We start from the raw sequence: 18462 nt of genomic DNA on the forward strand, positions 1-18462 counted from the left end.
AGTGATGTCCAAACGAAATATGCTTCATTCTATACTTTGATTTCATCAACTCCCTATCTCATATTTCATTGTAAGTCCTTTGGAATTGTGGTTGATGACATATTTTTTTGTTTATACTCTATAATCTGCTTTTGCATGTTCTGTCTTTTAAAAATCTAAGAGGTTTAATGGATTCCCATTTATATTTGTATAGATCTTTTTGAATAATTTTTTTCCCCTTTCCATTGGACTGTTTGTTATATCTTCACAATCTTATTTTTGAGAGCTTTCTGTTCCTCTTGGCTTTTGTAGAATTTCCCAAAAATTTGGGTGTATATCACACTATCCCCAGATTTCCTTATCAAAACCAGTCAAAATAGTGTTCCTATTATTTCCCCCAAGAAATCAATTCTATAATTCAATAATACTACTTGTTGGCTCCTTTTTCTTTTAAAGGATGAAATTATAATTAAAACAAAATAAGAAATTATTAATTATTTCATTTTTAGCAAAAGGAGGGCTTTGAACAGGCATCTCATAATTGTTTTATATAGAACTTCTATGCCAAACTTAAGATTGGTTTATTAGTCATATTTACAGTTGTAGTTTTAAAATTTATTTTTAAAATTTTATTTTCTAAAAACTTAAATACAAAATTAGAAAATAGAAAAAAGAAAAAAAAATTATTGTCATGTGCCCAGCAGAACATCAAGGAAGATTCAAGATATGTAACAATAAATTTCCATTTCAACAAAGCAAGTATAATAATAGAAGACATTATAGTCATGACTGTCCATCTTTGCTTCTATGTAAGTTTTCTATTGCTCTCTGCTGTGCTCTTGCTTTATACTTTTTCACCCTTTTAATTTCCCCCTCAACTTCCACAGGCAAGCGACAGTTAAGTTCAAATAAATTTATTACACACACGCCCCCCACACAATACATATAGCTATACATATACACATACTCACCTTTGTGATGTATGGATGTATACATGGTTCCCTATTTAACCCATTGCCAATGTGAGTAGGTTTTCAGAGTTACCAGCCATTCTCCCCCACCCATTTCTTCCGTTTTGGTTCTTCCTCTGTACCTCATTCATATAATATAATTACTGTTTTTACCTTTTTCTAGAAAATTTTGCTTTTTAGAATCAGATCATACTTAGTTCTATTCTGTTCTTTTGGATTGTTCAGTTACTAATGTCTATTTTGAACATATTTAGATTTCCACATATAAAACATAAAGTTTGTTCTCGGTGAATCTTTTGAAATTGGTTTTTGATGTTAGCTCTTACATGTTAAATTTTTTATTGAATTCAGATTTGAGACAAAATGATGAAAATCTAAGAGTTAATTGAATATCTTTTTTTTTTTTTTTTTTAAACATTCAATATTGTCCTTAATTTTGTTGGATATATTTTCATTGCAGGCCTAATTCTTTTGTTTGTCTATATAAAATATTCTGGGACCTTTATTCTTTTATTAGAACTGCTGATAAATCCTGTACTATTCTAATTGTAGCTCCAGCATATTTGAATTGTTTTTTTGTTTCCTGTAAATTTTTCTCTTTATTCTGGGGGTTTTGAAATTTAGTAGTAATGTTCCTCTATATTTTCTTGTAGGATCTTTTTGAAGTGGTGACTGGTGGAATTTTTCTATTTCTGTTTTCCTATCTTACTCTGTCACTTCAGGACAATTTTCTTTGATCATTTCTTGTATCATTGTGTCAGTTCTTTTTTTGAACACAGTTTTCAGGTAATCCAATTATTCTTATATTTCCTCTTGATCTGTCTCCAGATCTGTTTTTCCTTTTACGTCCTTCCTTTTCTTCCTTCCTTCCTTTCTTCCGTGATTTCGCCAGGGTCATACAGCTACGAGTGTTAAGTATCTGAGACCAGATTTGAACTCGGGTCCTCCTAATTTTTGGGCTGGTGCTCTATCCACTGCATACTGCCCCCTGTTGTTTTTCTTATAAGATGTTTTGCATTCTCTTCTGTTACTTCATTCTTTGTATTTTATTTTGTTATTTCTTGGTCCTGTAGCTTCACTGACTTCCCCTTACCCAGTTCTGATGTTCATAGAATCATTTTCTTCTTTTAAGACTCTGGGTCTCCTTTTCTAGTTGATTAACTTTCCACAATATTCTTGTTTTTCTTGGATGGTTCTTTTAAGAAAAAAAATTCAGTAGGATTTTATTTTTTCAAATACATGCAAAAGGTAGTTTTGAGCGTTCACCTTTGCAAAATCTTGTGTTCCAAATTTTTTTCCTCACTCCCCAAGATAGCAAACAATCCTATGTAGGTTATACATGTGCAATTTTTCTAAACATATTTCCACATTTGTCATGCTATGCAAAAAACAACAACAACAACAACAAAACATTAAAAGGGGGAAAAGACATGAGAGGAAAAAACAAACAACAAAAAAGTGAAAATACTATTCTTTGTTCCACATTCAGTCTCCAAAGTTCTTTCTCTGGATTCAAATAGCTCTTTCCATCCCAAGTCTATTGGAATTGCCTTGATTCATCTCATTGTTGAAAAGAGCCCAGTGGTAGTTCTTTTTTTGTTGTTTCTGTTTTGTTTTGTTTTTCCTCAGTTTCATTTAATTTTTAAAGTGTTTTTTGAATTCTTTAAATTTTTTCTGAGCATGTAGCCATTTGGCATACCCTGAGGTGTATTTTTATTTTATTTGTTGGTTAAATCTAGAGAGCTTGTAGTTTTTTGATCTACTCCACCATCTTTCCAGAATCCTCTTCAGTTATCGTTTTTAATGATGTTTTTTCCAGATATTTTTATCCTTGATTTCCAAAGATGGTGATTATGAAACTATAAATCATTATTTGCCACTGCACTAGTACAAAAACAAAGCTCTATGAAGTATAGGGACATCCATGTCCCCTAATGTGAGAAGAGTGAAAATCAGGTACTCTTTTGCTGTACTTCAGAGAAGCCTATATGGCATTTAAATGTAAATTTGGTGCTAATTATTTCCTTATTCTATGCCAGAAGGGCATTAAAATTTCTTAAATAGTATTTTAATTTTCCAAGTATATGTAAAGATAGTTTCCAATATTCATTTTTGCAAAACTTTGTGTTCTAATTTTTTTTCTACCTCCCCTCTCCTCAAGACAGCAGGCAATCAGATATATGTTTGCAATCCTTTTAAACATATTTCCATAATTGGCATGTACAAGAAAAATCAAACCAAAAGAGAGGGAAAAAACCATGAGAGAAAAACCAAAGAAACAAAAAGGTGAAAATACTATGCTTGAATCCACATTTACTAGGTGGTAATTTTTTGACAAATGGGAAGAAGAATGATTCAGGAGAAGAAATCATATCTATTTTTGGAGGCCTGCAGAAATGGGGCCATTTTTCCCTAATTAATAGTTTGACCACTCTAGCAAAATTATCTTAATTGGCTACCTGTCATCATTTACTTAAAATCTTTCCTTTTAATATTCTCTATTACCTACTTTTGTACTACAGGAATGTTTGCTGGTTATTTTGGCAAATGAAAATAATAGAATGGTATGTAATTAAAACCTGTATGGTGGCAATAATACTGTGACAGTTTCTTAGGAATAGATAACATGTAAAACTTGGTTCAAAGTTTTGATTGCCCATTTTGTTCATGGTACTATGGTACTGAAAAATCAATCCTACTCTCTTGGAGGTTACCATTTACTGTCTCTTAAAGGGTTTACAAACCATTTTCTCACAACAACTCTCTGAGGAAGCCTATACAAGTATCGTTTTCCCCACTTTATACATGATAAAATTGAGGCTTAGAGAGGTTAAATAATTTACTCAACAACTAAACTAATACTCTCAAGTCCAATGTCCTTTCCTTTGAGTCTTAGTTCTTATCAATTCAGGCAAATAAAAGGGAGAAGACGCTTAGGGAAATAGTTATTCACCAGTCTTAATTTGAAAGCAATGCGGGCCAATTATTTTCAAATAGTAGAACTTTATATGTCAGATTACCTTAAATCATCTGATTTAAGTCATCATCTTAATTCAGTAGTTTTAAAGAGAACTGAAATTATTCTTCAGAAAGTAAAAGAATTAATCAGGTTAGTTTCAGATTGAAATTAATATTTTGTCTCCTCATTTCTCCTTTGAAGAATGTAATCAAATATTCAGAATTGTTTCAGAAGTCATCCATGTCTGGGTATTTGAGATAGAAAGTAAGCAGCCCCTTGGGTTGAAATTTGGGAGAGCTTTAAAAAGGACTTTTCTTTAGTCTGAGGTACAATGAATTTCGAAAGTTATAACATATGATAGCAGGAGAGTAAGCTTTGGACATGATTTCGGAAATCATGCTTCTAGTCCTAGGGTGGCCACTTAACTGTATAACCTTAAGCCAAGTCACATCTCATCTCTTGGGTTCAGTTTCCTCATATGCAATATAAGGGAAGTTAAGCTAACTGGTGTAAACTAAATTGAACCAAAAGGCCTTCCATCTCTTCATTCTTTGAAAATCCATGATATTTGGGGAACAACTTATACCTTCCAGCATGTATGTGTGTGCATATATGCACACATATACTTTTTGAGACTGTTCTCAGAAATCATAGACTTGTACTCAACAACTTTTAGACGTTTCCAACTTTTTGTTCTCCTGACTGATACATCTTTTTTGAGAACTAAAATTGCTTTCTGGGTTTGGAAGAAGGCTTCAGTAGAGGATCCTTGAATACTTTTTCACCATTTAGAGAGAAACTTTATTTTTAGACAATATATACTTTTTCCCATAAAGGGGTTTGTCTGAGTATGTTTTGTAATTCATAGCTCCACTAAAAGCATGTATTATTTTGTTTCCTGAAATTAGCACTGTGGATGTGTGTAATGGATAGAGCATTCATTGGTCTTATAACCAAAAGATCTGAGTTCAAGTCCTGAGCTCCATTTCCTAGTTAACTGTGATCTTGGGTTGGTTTTTTTTTTTTTAACTCTGTGTAACCTTAGTTTCATCTTTTATGAGATAAGGATAATAGTATTTAGATTACACACTTCAAAGGCCTATTGTGAGGAGAGTACTTTGCAAATCACAACCTGTTATGAAAGCATGAGCTGCTATTATTTTTATGTGAAGCAGATATTTTGCTGATTCCAGGAAGAGAGTTAAACATATGTTTGGAGAACCATTTGCTATGTTTTAGGAGGGAAACCGTTACTGAAGACAACAAATACCTAAATTGTCTTAACTAAAAAAAAGAACTCATATGCTGAGTATTTTTCTTTAGCAATAAGCACATAATTTGCCAAGATGAACATTGGATGATGCATTTTAAAATATACTACTTAATATGTTCACTTTTTATTTTTAAACAAAAATATACTATAAATGAATTACAGCAGTACAAGAAACCTAAAACACCGGATTTTACAATGATTTGCCTTTACTTTCCCTTTTCTATTTGTTCATTGACTAAAAAATAGAGTACTTTCTGACTTTGTAAATTCCCAAATGATTCTTTATTTTTGAATTAACTTTCAAAGGAAATCAAAGACTTTCTATACTACTGCCTTGAATATAAATACAAAAAATATTAAATGAAATGTACGTAATAGAACACTAACAAATTATTGTTTATGACCAAGAAGGACATGCCCATATCTCTCCTGAAATTGATTTTCTATCTAATATGTGTATAAATAACTTTTTCCTTATAAGATAATTAATCTCCTTGAAGATAGGTATTGCGTCACTTGTCTCAGTTTCCTTAGCATCTGGCACATGAAAAGCAGTTAAAAGCTTGTTGAATAAGTTTGGGTGCTGTATAGGCTTTTGGCAGATGCTGAAGAAAAATGCCTATTTAAAAAAAAAAACACATTTTTAAAAATAAAAATAAAAAATATTTTATGACTGCTTAAGCAATTATCAATTTAACTTTAAGAAAATTTATTCATATGTTTCTTTATGACAATAGTTTTCTTGATTTGAAAGTCTTACATATCAGGTATTTATGGGACATCTGCTTGGAAATATATCTTATGGACAATTGGTGATATGAGACTGGAGTTTTTTTTTCTTCCCCCCCCCTTTTTTTTTTTTTTTTTTTTTTTTGAGACTGGAGTTTTGTTTTAAAGATGAGTTCTTAAGAGAATAAGATAAGAGTGAATATAGAGATGTGAAAATCATCTAAACAAATGGTAATTGAATCCATGGAAGTTGATGAGGTTGCCTAGAGACCCAGGATAGAGATTTGGAGTATACTCCCAAATGGGGGAATAGGACATATATCCAACAGAAAAAGACTGAGAAGGAATGACTAGACAAAAGAACAAAAAGTTAGTTTGTTTTCGTTAGATAGAAAGAATTATTGGGACAAGACAGATGTACTAATTTCTCTATAACTATACACATGTTCTCCCTTATTTAAGTTTACATTATGTAAATTTGTCTTCATATAAAGAATTCTAAAAGAAATCTGCTGTTTTTTGAAAGTTTTTATAATATGGGCACTATAAAAGATGGTGGTAAACTAAGAAACTTTTCTAAGTATGTTTCCAAATATTTGCAGTGAGGGGATACTGTGCCTTCTCCTTGTATTCAAGTGATCCTTACATTTTTATTATGGCTAGTATCAGATGTGCTCTTTAGGGGAGAAATGAAACACCTCATAAGTATAAGATAATGGACTTTCTTATATAGACTAAGTGAAATGGGGGGGGGGTAGGAAAAAATTAACATTACATAAAAAATCACTTTATATAGAGTTCTACTTAAAGTTAGAACTGGAGAACTGGGGGAGGGAATTAATAAGATCTGAGAAAATGTATTATAACAAGAAAAAATGTATATTTACATATATACATTTATATATGTAAAATAAGAGAAAACATTGGGAAAATATTTAGAGCAAAAATGACAGATAAAAACCTGATATATAAAATGTATGAGGAAATGTTAAAGCTAATCAAGATAATTTCCTGTCCCTAACAGATAAATGAATAAGGGATGTGATCATTTTGTAAAAGAGCAAACAAATTATTGGTGAACACTTGAAAAAAATATTTAGTCTCACTAATAATCCAAGATACAAATTAATGTAACTCAGAATTATTACCTCATATTTTTCTCATACCTTTCAAATTGACCAGTATTAAAAAAAAAGGATGAAACATTGCTGGTGGGGTAGGTTAGAAACAGATATATTCATTTATTGCTAACGAAATTGAAAACTAGCAGAAGTTTTTTATCTAATTTCATTAATAGGAATATATACTGGGAATGTTAAGTTAGTTGAAACTTTCAAACATGCTATTCAGAGATATTTGTAGGATAATGTTCCTTGGACCAGAAAAAAAATTCTGAAAGGAACCAATAATAGGAAATTGTATATTAATGAATATGATAATACGTTTAAGACTAACCAGTATGGGGATCATGAAGAAATCTGCAAGGAACTTTGTGAAGCAATTCTAAAAGGGGGTGGGAGGGAGAAGCAAAGCTAAAAGAAGGGATGCAATCTTAACTACCACCATGTAAACAGAAAAGTAAATGGGAATGTACAAAGAAGTTACTAAAACTTAAGAGGAATAACTAAAAATTATAACTTGTTCTGTATTGAAATTTATTTGAGTGTAAAGGAAGCTAAAATCATACTCTTAGAGCTAGAGGTGACCTTAGTTATCTCTCTGATTTTAGAATTGAAAAAAATTGGGTCCAGAAAATTTAAATAACTGTATAAGTTTACTGGTAAGTGATAGAGCTAGGATTCTAATATAGATCCTTTGATTTTAAATCCAGCATCTGAATTTTGAGACTGTCACTAAAAATGACCTTAATGATTATGCATGGCCTATTGTGATTTATTAAAATATTTTAAAATGTTTTGTAAAAGTTTACAGAAATACAGAAAAAAGTTACAGAAAAGAAAGAAATACAATATTCTAACTTTCTCTTTCCTAATATTTTTAGCACATCTAGTACAGAGGTGTCAAATACCTATTCAGTGACTGTATATGGCTTGCAACATTCATGAGATTGGCCTAAATAAAATATATTTGGGACAATTATAAAACACAAAATAAAAATATAGTAAATCATAGATAATGTAACTATGTAGTTTTTGCAAACTGTGTTCGAGGATCTTTTTGTATAGTTCAATGACGTTAGACTTTGACCACTGTGGCCTAGTACAATGTCTCAGTCAAGCATTTATTAATTATTTTTACTAGCGGTACAAAGCAACATGTGTGTTGGACAAACATCATCTGTGTATTTATACACAGATAGAAAGTGAATACTGGATAATATATTTTTTTTTTTTTTGAAAGGGAGCACTGACAAATTGGGGGAGGGTATACCCTTTGTAAAAGGTGATATTTCAGCTGAGATGTAAAGGAAACAAAGGATCTTAACCTGGGGAGATGTGGAGAAGTTCCCTCAAGACAGTGTAAAAGTATATGAGGGAATGTTATGTGGGAAGACCAGCAAGAAGATCAATTTAATTAGATAGACTATATAGAAAGGGGGAAACTATATAATGGGTCTGGTTATGAAGGGCTTTTAAGTACAAGTATAAGCATATTTATTAGTTTATTGAGCTGGACAGAAGCCTGAACAGGAAGTACTTAAGAACTTTGGCCACAGTTTGGAGGATGGGATTAAGCAAGGCTAGTTGTGATCATCTAGGTCAGAGGGGATGAGAACTCTAGAATATGGCATATGAGTGTATCATGAATATATCAATGCTAGCTTTATCATCTTCATCATCCTAGGAGAGAGAAGGGGATGAATGCAAGATTAGGAGAGATCAATTCAACAGAACTTAGACAGTTGGGTATGGGGAGTAGAGAAAAATTCAAAGATAGCAAGATTGTAAAGCAGAATGACTGGGAAGATGTTTGGGGTGATGTTGTAGATTCTTAATAAATTGCCTAACCAAAAAAAAAAAATTATTATTACACACTAGTCATATAAACTGTAATCTCTCTGAGCCTTAGTTTCTTCATCTGGAAATTGTATTTTCTGTCCTGCCTACTTCACAGGGTTGGTGTGAAGATTAAATAGAAGATACAAAATGTGTGGATTTGTTTTGCTTAACTAATATAGTTGTTAAATGGGGTTTTTTCTTTCTTTTATTGGATGAGTGGGAGGAAGATAATAAATTTTTATTGATTGAAAAAAAAAGTTAAAATTTTAAAAGATCAAATGAGAAAGCAATGAAACACAAATACAAAATATTCTGGAATTATATTCTATTCCACTGATTTATAAACAATGTTCTAGAATTCTGAAAATTCCAATAAGGAGACACCTGCTTTCTTTCCCTACTTTACAGAGTTTAGTGAATTAATGAGATTGTGTGATCTCAAGGTGTGAAGCTGGAAGAGATCTTAGAGAAGGCAATTTAATCCAATTCTTCAGTTCCTCTTCTGGAAAGGTGACTTAGAGGTTATACAGACAGCTCCTCTGACCCCATACACTTTCTATTACACTATCAGGTAGGACTCATGTTTGAGCCATCAATGAGGCAGTCATATCATTAATCTTCACATTTAAGTTCCTATTTTTGTCCTATGAAGAAAGCATATAGGGGAAAACTCCAAACTTTATATATTCCATTCTTATTCTTAAAAAAAAAAATTCTTACCACAAGACAAAATACAATAATGGGTTGAACAACAAGCAAACTTGGCCATTGATTTTGATGATTTTAGCTGAAATGATTTGAATATCATTATTTTTCACTATTCTACCAAATAGACAAAGCTATAAGGATATATTTAGAATTCATATGTGTCCTGCAATGTTCTACATTCTAGAACTGCAAATAACAAGCAAAAAGAATGACTGACCCTGTTCCTGTCCCTCTTCCAGGAATTTACTTTCTAATAGGGAAAGGTAAACAAAAGAGAACTGATGGGCCGCATCCTTCTTGAGGCTTGGTGTCAAAATGTGGAAAATCAGAAGGAGAATAAAAGTTGCCAGGCCTAAACCCCTTCCTGCAATGTAGATGGGCAGGGTAAGGGGGCACCAGAACAGCTGAGGGATTTAAGAAAGTTGCAGTCAACTTTGGGTTAGGGTCTGGAAAGGAAGAAATAGCCACAGTGTGTTGGGATAGGAGATAGTTATCTTGCTAGGTTTATTATATTCTTATTACCTAGGACAGTGATTTTTAGCTTTTATCCAGCATTTTACAATTTTCTAAGCTTTGCTCAAATATAGAATGTCTTTTTCATTGTAACAATTCTTTGATATAGTACATTCATTATTATTTATACCTATTTGAAATTGAGGCCTAAGATCATATAGAAAGTTAATTATTATTGAACATATAATTCATTCTTCAGACTTTTAGTCTTACTTGGTCTATCCCTTTTTATAATGAACAGAAACCATTTGTATGCAAGTAATTATTATTATTAAACTTAGTGATTTATTATTTAAGTCCAGGGAACACTTGACCCCCCCCCCCCCAGTCTGGTTTACATCTCTACTTGGCATAGCAAGCTCTTACATTTGATAATATATGATAAATTCATGCCAACAGAAACTGGTTTTGAATATTAATGATAGTTGAATTTTTAGTCAGAAACTCTAGGATCAAATCCCAGCATATCTCTTCTCTGTAGATTCTTGGGTCATCTTTCTCTTGGTTCTCCTATCTGACCATTCCCTCTCAAGTCTCTTGCTGACTCTTTATTCAAGTCCCTTAAGCTAACCATAGATGTCCTGCTGGGCTATTCTGGGCCCTCTTCTTATTATCCTCTGTACTATTTGGTAATCTCATTTTGCTTGGATTTAATTATCTTTATGCTGATGTTTCTCAAATCTACTTAGCCAGCCCTAATAACTTTGCTCTGATCCCTGATCTTAAATCTCCAGTTGTTTATTAGGTATCTTAAATTGGATGTCCTATAGATATCTTAATCTCAACATATCTAAAACAATTCATTTCTTCTACCAAATCCTCCTCTTTTCAGAAGTTCTGTATAACTGTTGAGGGTTCCACCAACCTCCTGCTCACCTAGGCTGGAAACCTAGATGCCATCCTCAACTCCTCACCCTTACTGTCCTCACCCCCATATTCAATCTTGATTTCATATCCCCTTCCCCCTTTAAGATTAGTCCATGTGGCATTTTGTCTCTTCTGAGTTGGTGTTTTAATCTTTCCTGTTATCACTGTAACTTTGTTTGGTTAAGGTTTTTCCCTCTTTCTTGCTCATTTTTTTTTCTTTCTTTTTTCCTATTTTTTGCCTTTTATGGTCAAGCTCTACTTCTGGAATAATAGTACTATCCCAAGCTTCTTGTACAGCTCTGAGCTATGCCTTTGAGCACAAGGGCCCCTTGTATTTGGTGCCTTGCCCACAGCAGGGGATAGGCCTACTTACCCTCTCCAGAGAACAGCCTGGTTTTCTGGGCCTGCAGTTTGCCTTCTGTGCTGAGATTGGAGGCTGCCCCCTGGTCTGCTTTGCTCCTGAGCCAAGACCAGTGGTCTCAATTGCTGATCTACTGTAATTAAGATCCTCTCACTTAACTTTTCTAGAAACTGTCTGAGCTGGGCTGAGTCCTTTCACCCCAGTGAGACTAAACTTTCTTGAAGTCCTTCTGATCTATCTTGAGCTGGAGAGTGGTTTCATTCCATCAGACTCTGTTCAGAAGTTTGGTTTCCAAGGGAAACTGGGAAAGCTCGAGCAGCTTCACTCCACCATCTTGGTGCCACCCGAATTTTCCCCCATATACAATCTTTTGCCAAGTCCTGTCATTCTGACTTATATAAAATCTCTTTAACATACTTCCTTTTTGCCTCTGATACTGTCATCACTCTAATCCAGGCCCTTATCAACTCATGCCTAGACTTTCACAGTAGCCTCTTAGTGAGTCTGCTAGCCTCCAAACTCTCCCCTCTAGTCAGTCTTCTACTCTGCTGTCAAAGTGATCTTTCTATAAAGTGCAAGTCTTACCATATCAACCCCTTCTTCCTCCTTCCCAGTAAATCCCAGTTTCAAGATCAAATAAAAAATCCTCTGGTATCCAAAGTCCTTTATAACCCTTCCCTCCCTTTTTCTATTTTTCTTAGTTCCCTCTACCTTTTTTCTTCCTTCCCCAATATACTCTTCAAACCAGTGACTTTGACTCTGAATCATAAATATTATTTTTAAAATTTTTAATAGCTTTTTATTTACAAGTTTTATGCATGGGTAATTTTACAGCATTGACAATTGCCAAACCTTTTGTTCCAATTTTTTCCCTCCACTCCCTCCCCTAGATGGCAGGTTGACCAATACATGTTAAATATGTTAAAGTATAAGTTAAATACAAAATAAGTATACATGTCCAAACTGTTATTTGCTATACAAAAAGAATCAGACTTTGAAATATTGTACAATTAGCCTGTGAAGGAAATCAAAAATGCAGGTGTGCATAAATATAGGGTGAATCCCAGATATTTTCATTGACAGTCTTTGAAGTGCCTAGAATTCTCTCCTTCATCTCTTCTTGACTGACTTGGCTTCCTTCAAGTCCCAGCCCAAATCTTCTTTTAGTAGGAAGTCTTTCCCAATCTAGTGGTTATTTCCAATTTATCTTGTTTATAGCTTGTTTGTGAGTAGGTTTTTGTCATTTCCTAAATGAGACTGAGTTTCTTGAAAGCAAGGAGTGTGTGTTTTTTAACCTTAGTGTTCCATATGCTTAGCACATTGAGGTGCTTAATAAATGTTTAGTGACTAACCTCTCCTCTTTGGATCTCAGTTTCCTCATCTTTAAAATGAAATAATTGTTTAAAAAAACAAAACACCAAAACCAACCAGAAACAAAATAACTAATGGTTAGGGAATAGCTCAACATGGCACTACATGAATGAAATGGAAAAGGAAGGTAAAGAAAAAAAAATTAAGCGTTAGTGTCTGGTGTATGTCTATTATCCCTAATTTGATTCTCACAACAGCCCTAGGAGGTGGGTATTCTTTTATCATCCCCATTTCATAGAAGAAGAAAATGAAGTAGGTAGAAGTTAAGTGAATTATCATAGTTCACATAATTAGCATTAAACTCAAAACTTTCTGATTATAGTTTAAATGAAAATAATGTTCTTTTAAACTCTGAATTCTTTGTAATTATGATCAGGAAAATTCTGATTTTCTGTAAGTTAAAAAAACATCAATTCCTTCTGCCCATCTAAATATGGCATGATTTTTTTTTTTTTTAATTTAATAGCCTTTTATTTACAGGATATATACATGGGTAACTTTACAGCATTAACAATTGAATATGGCATGATCTTGAGGACCTTCACATTCTCCCTTCCTCCCCCATGCCTAATCATTTGCCAAGTCTTAGTGATTCTAATTTACAATATCACATCTGTTTTCATCTTTCTGTTCACACAGCCCCAGTAGTCAGTAGAATGTAACATTGACCTGAGCCCTAAGCCTGACCTTTGGTCTGACCTTTGAGACTGTCCTGCTAAGTGCCAGTGTCTATTGCTTTATCTGGCTCTCCTCTGTCTTGCAGGTGAACAGCCTCCAGGTCGCTGAACCTGTGACATCAGTGCTAGAGCTCCAAGACTGCAACATCTTCATCCAGATCATCAATCGAATGTGAGTAGGAACCTTCTCATTTCCAGTGATGTTTAAGGGAAGCAAGGGACTCTTGAATTGGAGATATAGTACTCAAGAGACCTTTTCTTCTCTGTGCCTGATATGCCCTAAGGTGATTGGACAAACACTGGGTGGCTAGAAGAGTATAGATTGGTCCATTCGGGGATCAGGTAAAAAGAACCTTGAGATATTAAGTACAGAAGGTAAAATTTGAGGGTTGGAAGAAATTAGCTTTCTTCCAGTCTCTGAAAGCTTTACCTGGGAAAGAGGGATGAATATCTTAACCCTTGAGGGTAGGAGTACAAATGGTAATTCTTGATGATTATGGAACTCTCTAGGAAAAAGGCATTCCAAAATAATCCCTAGCTCTGTAGTTGTAGTGAGATTGGAAGGAGGTTGAGAGTGGAGGGGAGAAATCCACTAGTTTAAAGGTTCAGGCTAAAACATAGATAATATTAATTTGTTTTCTAAGTCAATATGAGCCATTTCTGTTTGGGTTTGCTGCCATTGATCTAGTCACCCTGTCCTCCACCCATTTCATAGATAAGGAAATTAAAGTTTTGGGTGTAGAGTGACTTAATTAAATCAAGCCTAATCATCATACAGATGATATATAGCAGAGAATAGAATTCAATCTCAGGTCCTCTAATTCCAAATCCAGGGATCTTTCTGAGATACTATAAAAGGCAATATGACATCATCAATAAGATGATCTCTGCCTGCCAGGAGCTTATTATAACCTAAGATACATTAAATTGTTAGAGATGGTTTAAGTAGTAAACTTTGTAACTCTGATTATGATATAGTAGTTGTAAAGATCGAAAATATGACTAGGACTCATATACTAGAGATTTCCTGGAAGGAAGTAGTCCTTGAAGGATGGTCAGTCTTTAAATGGAAGGAGAGAGCCATTCTAAGTTGGGGCAGGTAAAAGTGCAGAAGTCATTAAAGCAGGGAAAAGAAGGAATTTTAAAGCAAACTTTTATTCCTTTTTTTCCGTTGCTATCAGCAATGGCTGCTGTCAGCAAAGCTGTTGATGTTTACTCTGATTTGAGAGCTCCCCCTCCTGCCTTCCTCTCCATCTTGGTTGGCTTTATTCCTATTTTGTGCAGTGTACTGGGCAAACACCAAAGAGAGTAAGGGGATAATTATTCTCATACTCAAATTCTGGTAAAACATGTAACTAGGATTTTCACAGATTCTGTTTGCCTTCAGATTTGCTTAGTGGTGAATTCTCCCCTCTCTTTCCAGAGCATCTCTTACCTTTTTTTCTCTATATTTTCAATTGTTGGCCAAATCCCAATATCTCCACAGTCACCAGTCAGTGTTATCCTTTGCCATGTCCAGGACTTTCTAATGCCTTGCCCTTTCTTCTGTAGTTCTTCAAGAATTCACGGATCCAGCTTTCCACTCATTCTTCCTTCTCTCATCTGTTTTGTTTTGTTTTCTCATCTTGTCCATTCTTCCTTCTTCCATTATTTCCTTCCATTTCTCCAGAATCTTGAAAACCATAACCACTACAAATGTACTATTTATAAAGCTCAGGTTTGGGGTTGGCAGAAATATAAGGGTTTGATAAAAGCACAGTTTCCTCAAAGAGATTAAAGTCTAGTAAGATACCAGTACAGATAATCATAATATACAACATATGAGTAGTAATCCTAAGAGCATGAGAAAGCAAAGATCCAAAGGGCAAAAATTTAACTGCCTGAAGGGTTGTGACAAGAGCTTCCTGGAATAGGTGATATTTGAGTTAGTTTTTAAAAGATTTATAGGAAATTTAATAGGTAAAGAGCAAGATGAAGAACATTCGGGACACAGGCTCTGTATGTGAAGTCATAAAAGGGCAAATATTTGGGAAGGCAGAGAATTGCCCACTTTGAATAAATTTTAGAGTAACTGATATAAGACTGATAGAAACAATGGTTTCAGATCATAAATGATGAAAATTTTTATTATGGGCAATAGTGAACCACTGAAGACTTTTGAGCAAAGAACTTAGTTAAGTACAGTTAAGTAGTGCTCTACTGAGTTTTTCCATATTAGGAGATAGACATGTGACCTCAGCCTTCTACAGATCATAAAAATGTCTTAAAGACTTGTCTGGTACATAACCTTTGATCCAGCAGTGTCACTATTAGGTCTGTATCCCAAAGACATCATAAAAGTGTGAAAAGGACCCACGTGGGTCAAAATGTTTGTAGCACCTTTTTATAGTGTCAGGAAAGTGGAAATTGAGTAGATGCCCATCAGAGGGAATAGCTGAATAAATTATGGTATATGAATGTAATGGAATATTATTATTCTATAAGAAATGATGAAAAGGCTGCTTTAAGAAAAGCCTGGAAAGATTTTCATGAACTGCTGCTGAGTGAAAGAAGCAGAATCAAGAAAACATTGTACACAGTAACAATAATTATTAATGGTCAACTGTAATGGACTTGACAATTCCATTAGATGGGATGAAAAATGTCAACCACATCCAGAGAGAGAACTATGGAGAATGGAATATGGATTAAAGCATAGCATTTTCACCTTTTTCTTTTGTTTATTTTTCTTTCACATGGCTTTTCCCCTTTGATTTTTCTTGCACAATATGACAAATATGGAAATAGGTTAAATATATACATTTCTTTTAAACATATCTTAGATTACTTGCTATCTTGGGGAGGAGAAAGGTAAGGGAGGAAGAGAGAAAAATTTAGAACAGAAAGTCTTACAAAAGTGAACATTGAACACAATCTTTACATGTATTTGGAAAATAAAATATTATTAAAAATAGAATTTTAAAAAAAGAACTCTATCTGGAAGGAACCTTAGGAGAGTATCTAACTTAGCTTCAGAAGCATTTTGATTCTCTAACATCCTTAAAGAGTGGCTTTTCGACCTCTCCTTGAAGAACTCCAGTGGTGGTGAACTCATTGCCCCATCCCTCATTCTCCCTTTTTATGTAGAAGCAAACCTTAGATGTGGAAAGTAAGAAGTCTGTGAATGGTAGGTAAACTGTTTCTTATTCTGTTTTCCAGAGACAAGTATAGGGATTGCCTACCCTACCTGTGTGATTTTAGGCCTTAGGCAGAGAAGGATTTGGGGGGAGACGTTTGGGGATGGAATGGAGCAGTTTACTAAGCACCTTTGTCTTAATTTTCCTTTCTGTCTAGACATGGCACTGAAGAGGGGCAACAGATCCTGCAGCAGCCTCTGCTGGACAGATTCAACTTCATCTCCAACTTTCTGCAGAGTAAGAATCGTTCCCATCTTCTTGGAAGAGGAATTTCATTTTCCTATCCTTGAGGACCAGGAAGCTAGAAGGGGGAGATTGCAGGAGACTTTGGAGAAAAGCGAAGGCCTAGCTTCATTTATAGGGGGGATAAATAGAACAGAGCTAGCTATATCCCCACAACTGCCCCTGATATGTAGGTGTGATGGCTAAAGAGAATCTTGTGTTTTGTCAATCTGTTTGAGGCAGCATAGCATACCATGCCTAGTTTTCTTCCCTCAGCTTGAAGGAGTCGGGAATTAAAGACTGATGTCCTTCCTTCTTTGGATATAAAAACTGTGCAGAATCTTGAACATAATGCTCCTACTTTGCCTCCTGAATTCCACTTTCTTCATCTATAAAAGAGTGGGGTGGGGAGGAGGGGTATCTCCCTTTTCTTACATGATTATGGGAAGGTGAATTGGAACAAATAAAAATTTTGAAAAAGTAAAAACAGTAAGATAAGTCTCATTTCTATAGTACCTTTAAGGAACAAACAATGTTCTTCACAACTATCCTGTGAGGTAAGTAGTGTATATTGTAATTCCAGTTTTGTAGCTGAGGAAACGTAGGTTCAGAAATATTACCCAGTTTTCCCTGGAGTCCCAGGCCAGTAATTAACAGAGCTAAATCCAATCCAAAACATGTGATTCCAGAGCCAAGCACTTTCCATGACATCACATTATTTCTACTGATTCCTATCAATTCAGTTCAACTGAATTTATTTACTAAATTCATTATACACTAAATACACTTTTTATTAAGTGCCTACTATATGTAAAGTGCTATGCTAGGTCCTGGAAGTAGAAAAACAGGAACTTATCAATCCCTGCATTCCCTCAAAGCCTCAGGACAATCTACTAGAAAGGTTCAGCTTGTACTCATTTGAAGAAAAAGAGATTACTAGTACTTGGGGGTGGGAAGGTATCAAAGAAAGTAACTCCCAAGAAGGGCTTGAAAGGAAGCGGAAGATATGGAGGGCAGAGAGCTTCCTGGCAAGGAAATGGGAGATGGGGTATCATGTACCAAGAGCATCTACTGTTCTTGTTTGGTTGGAATATAACTAATGTGAATAAGGCCAGGTTGTGGAAGGGCTTCGATGCCAGGCCAAGGGATTGCTAATTTATCCTAGTGACAATGAGGAGACACTGAAGTTCTTTGAACAGCAGAGTGACAGGACTGTACTCTTTTCAGGAGATAATTTGTCAACTGTGGTGAGAATCATTTGAAGTAGAAAGGTTCTAAGCAGAAAAACTACGAATTTGTTACTGTAGTCCAGAAGAGAGAGGTATTAATGATCTTGGCTAGTGTTCGGCCATTGTCATGCAGAAAAGGCAGTGAATGGGAGAGATGAGGCAGTAGAATTGAAAAAAGGTTGCAATTGTTTGTAGAAAAGGTAAGTTTGGGAAGTTGAAGAATGGTTTTAGACATGTTCATGTTTCAGCTGTTAATGGGTCTCCATTGGGAGTTACCTAGTTAACAGGTGAAAATTAAAGACTAGAGTTAAGAAAGATAATAAAACAGTATATGTGGATTAGGAAATTATCTGTTTAGAGAGCTTATTGAACCTTGAACTGCCCAAGATAATCTGGGAAAAGAATACTGAAAGGAAGAATGCCCAGATTCTTAGGGAGGTATCCACTGTACAATGATGGGAGATGGG

At 34.5% G+C, this 18462-nt stretch overlaps 1 protein-coding gene across 6 annotated transcripts in view; it reads left to right on the top strand.

Annotated features, from left to right (window-relative positions):
* Window positions 1-18462, top strand: part of NUMA1 (nuclear mitotic apparatus protein 1) — an 81485-nt gene that overhangs the window by 38684 nt on the left and 24339 nt on the right. For all 6 annotated transcript variants that reach the window (XM_031962012.1, XM_031962013.1, XM_031962017.1 and 3 more), the window contains exons 3-4: window positions 13455-13540; window positions 16702-16781. In XM_031962012.1, coding sequence (XP_031817872.1) covers window positions 13455-13540; window positions 16702-16781 — 166 coding nt within the window. The remainder of the gene's footprint in view (window positions 1-13454; window positions 13541-16701; window positions 16782-18462) is intronic.

This window comes from Sarcophilus harrisii, chromosome 3, assembly GCF_902635505.1.
Source record: "Sarcophilus harrisii chromosome 3, mSarHar1.11, whole genome shotgun sequence".
In the NCBI taxonomy this organism is placed as follows: Eukaryota; Metazoa; Chordata; class Mammalia; order Dasyuromorphia; family Dasyuridae; genus Sarcophilus; species Sarcophilus harrisii.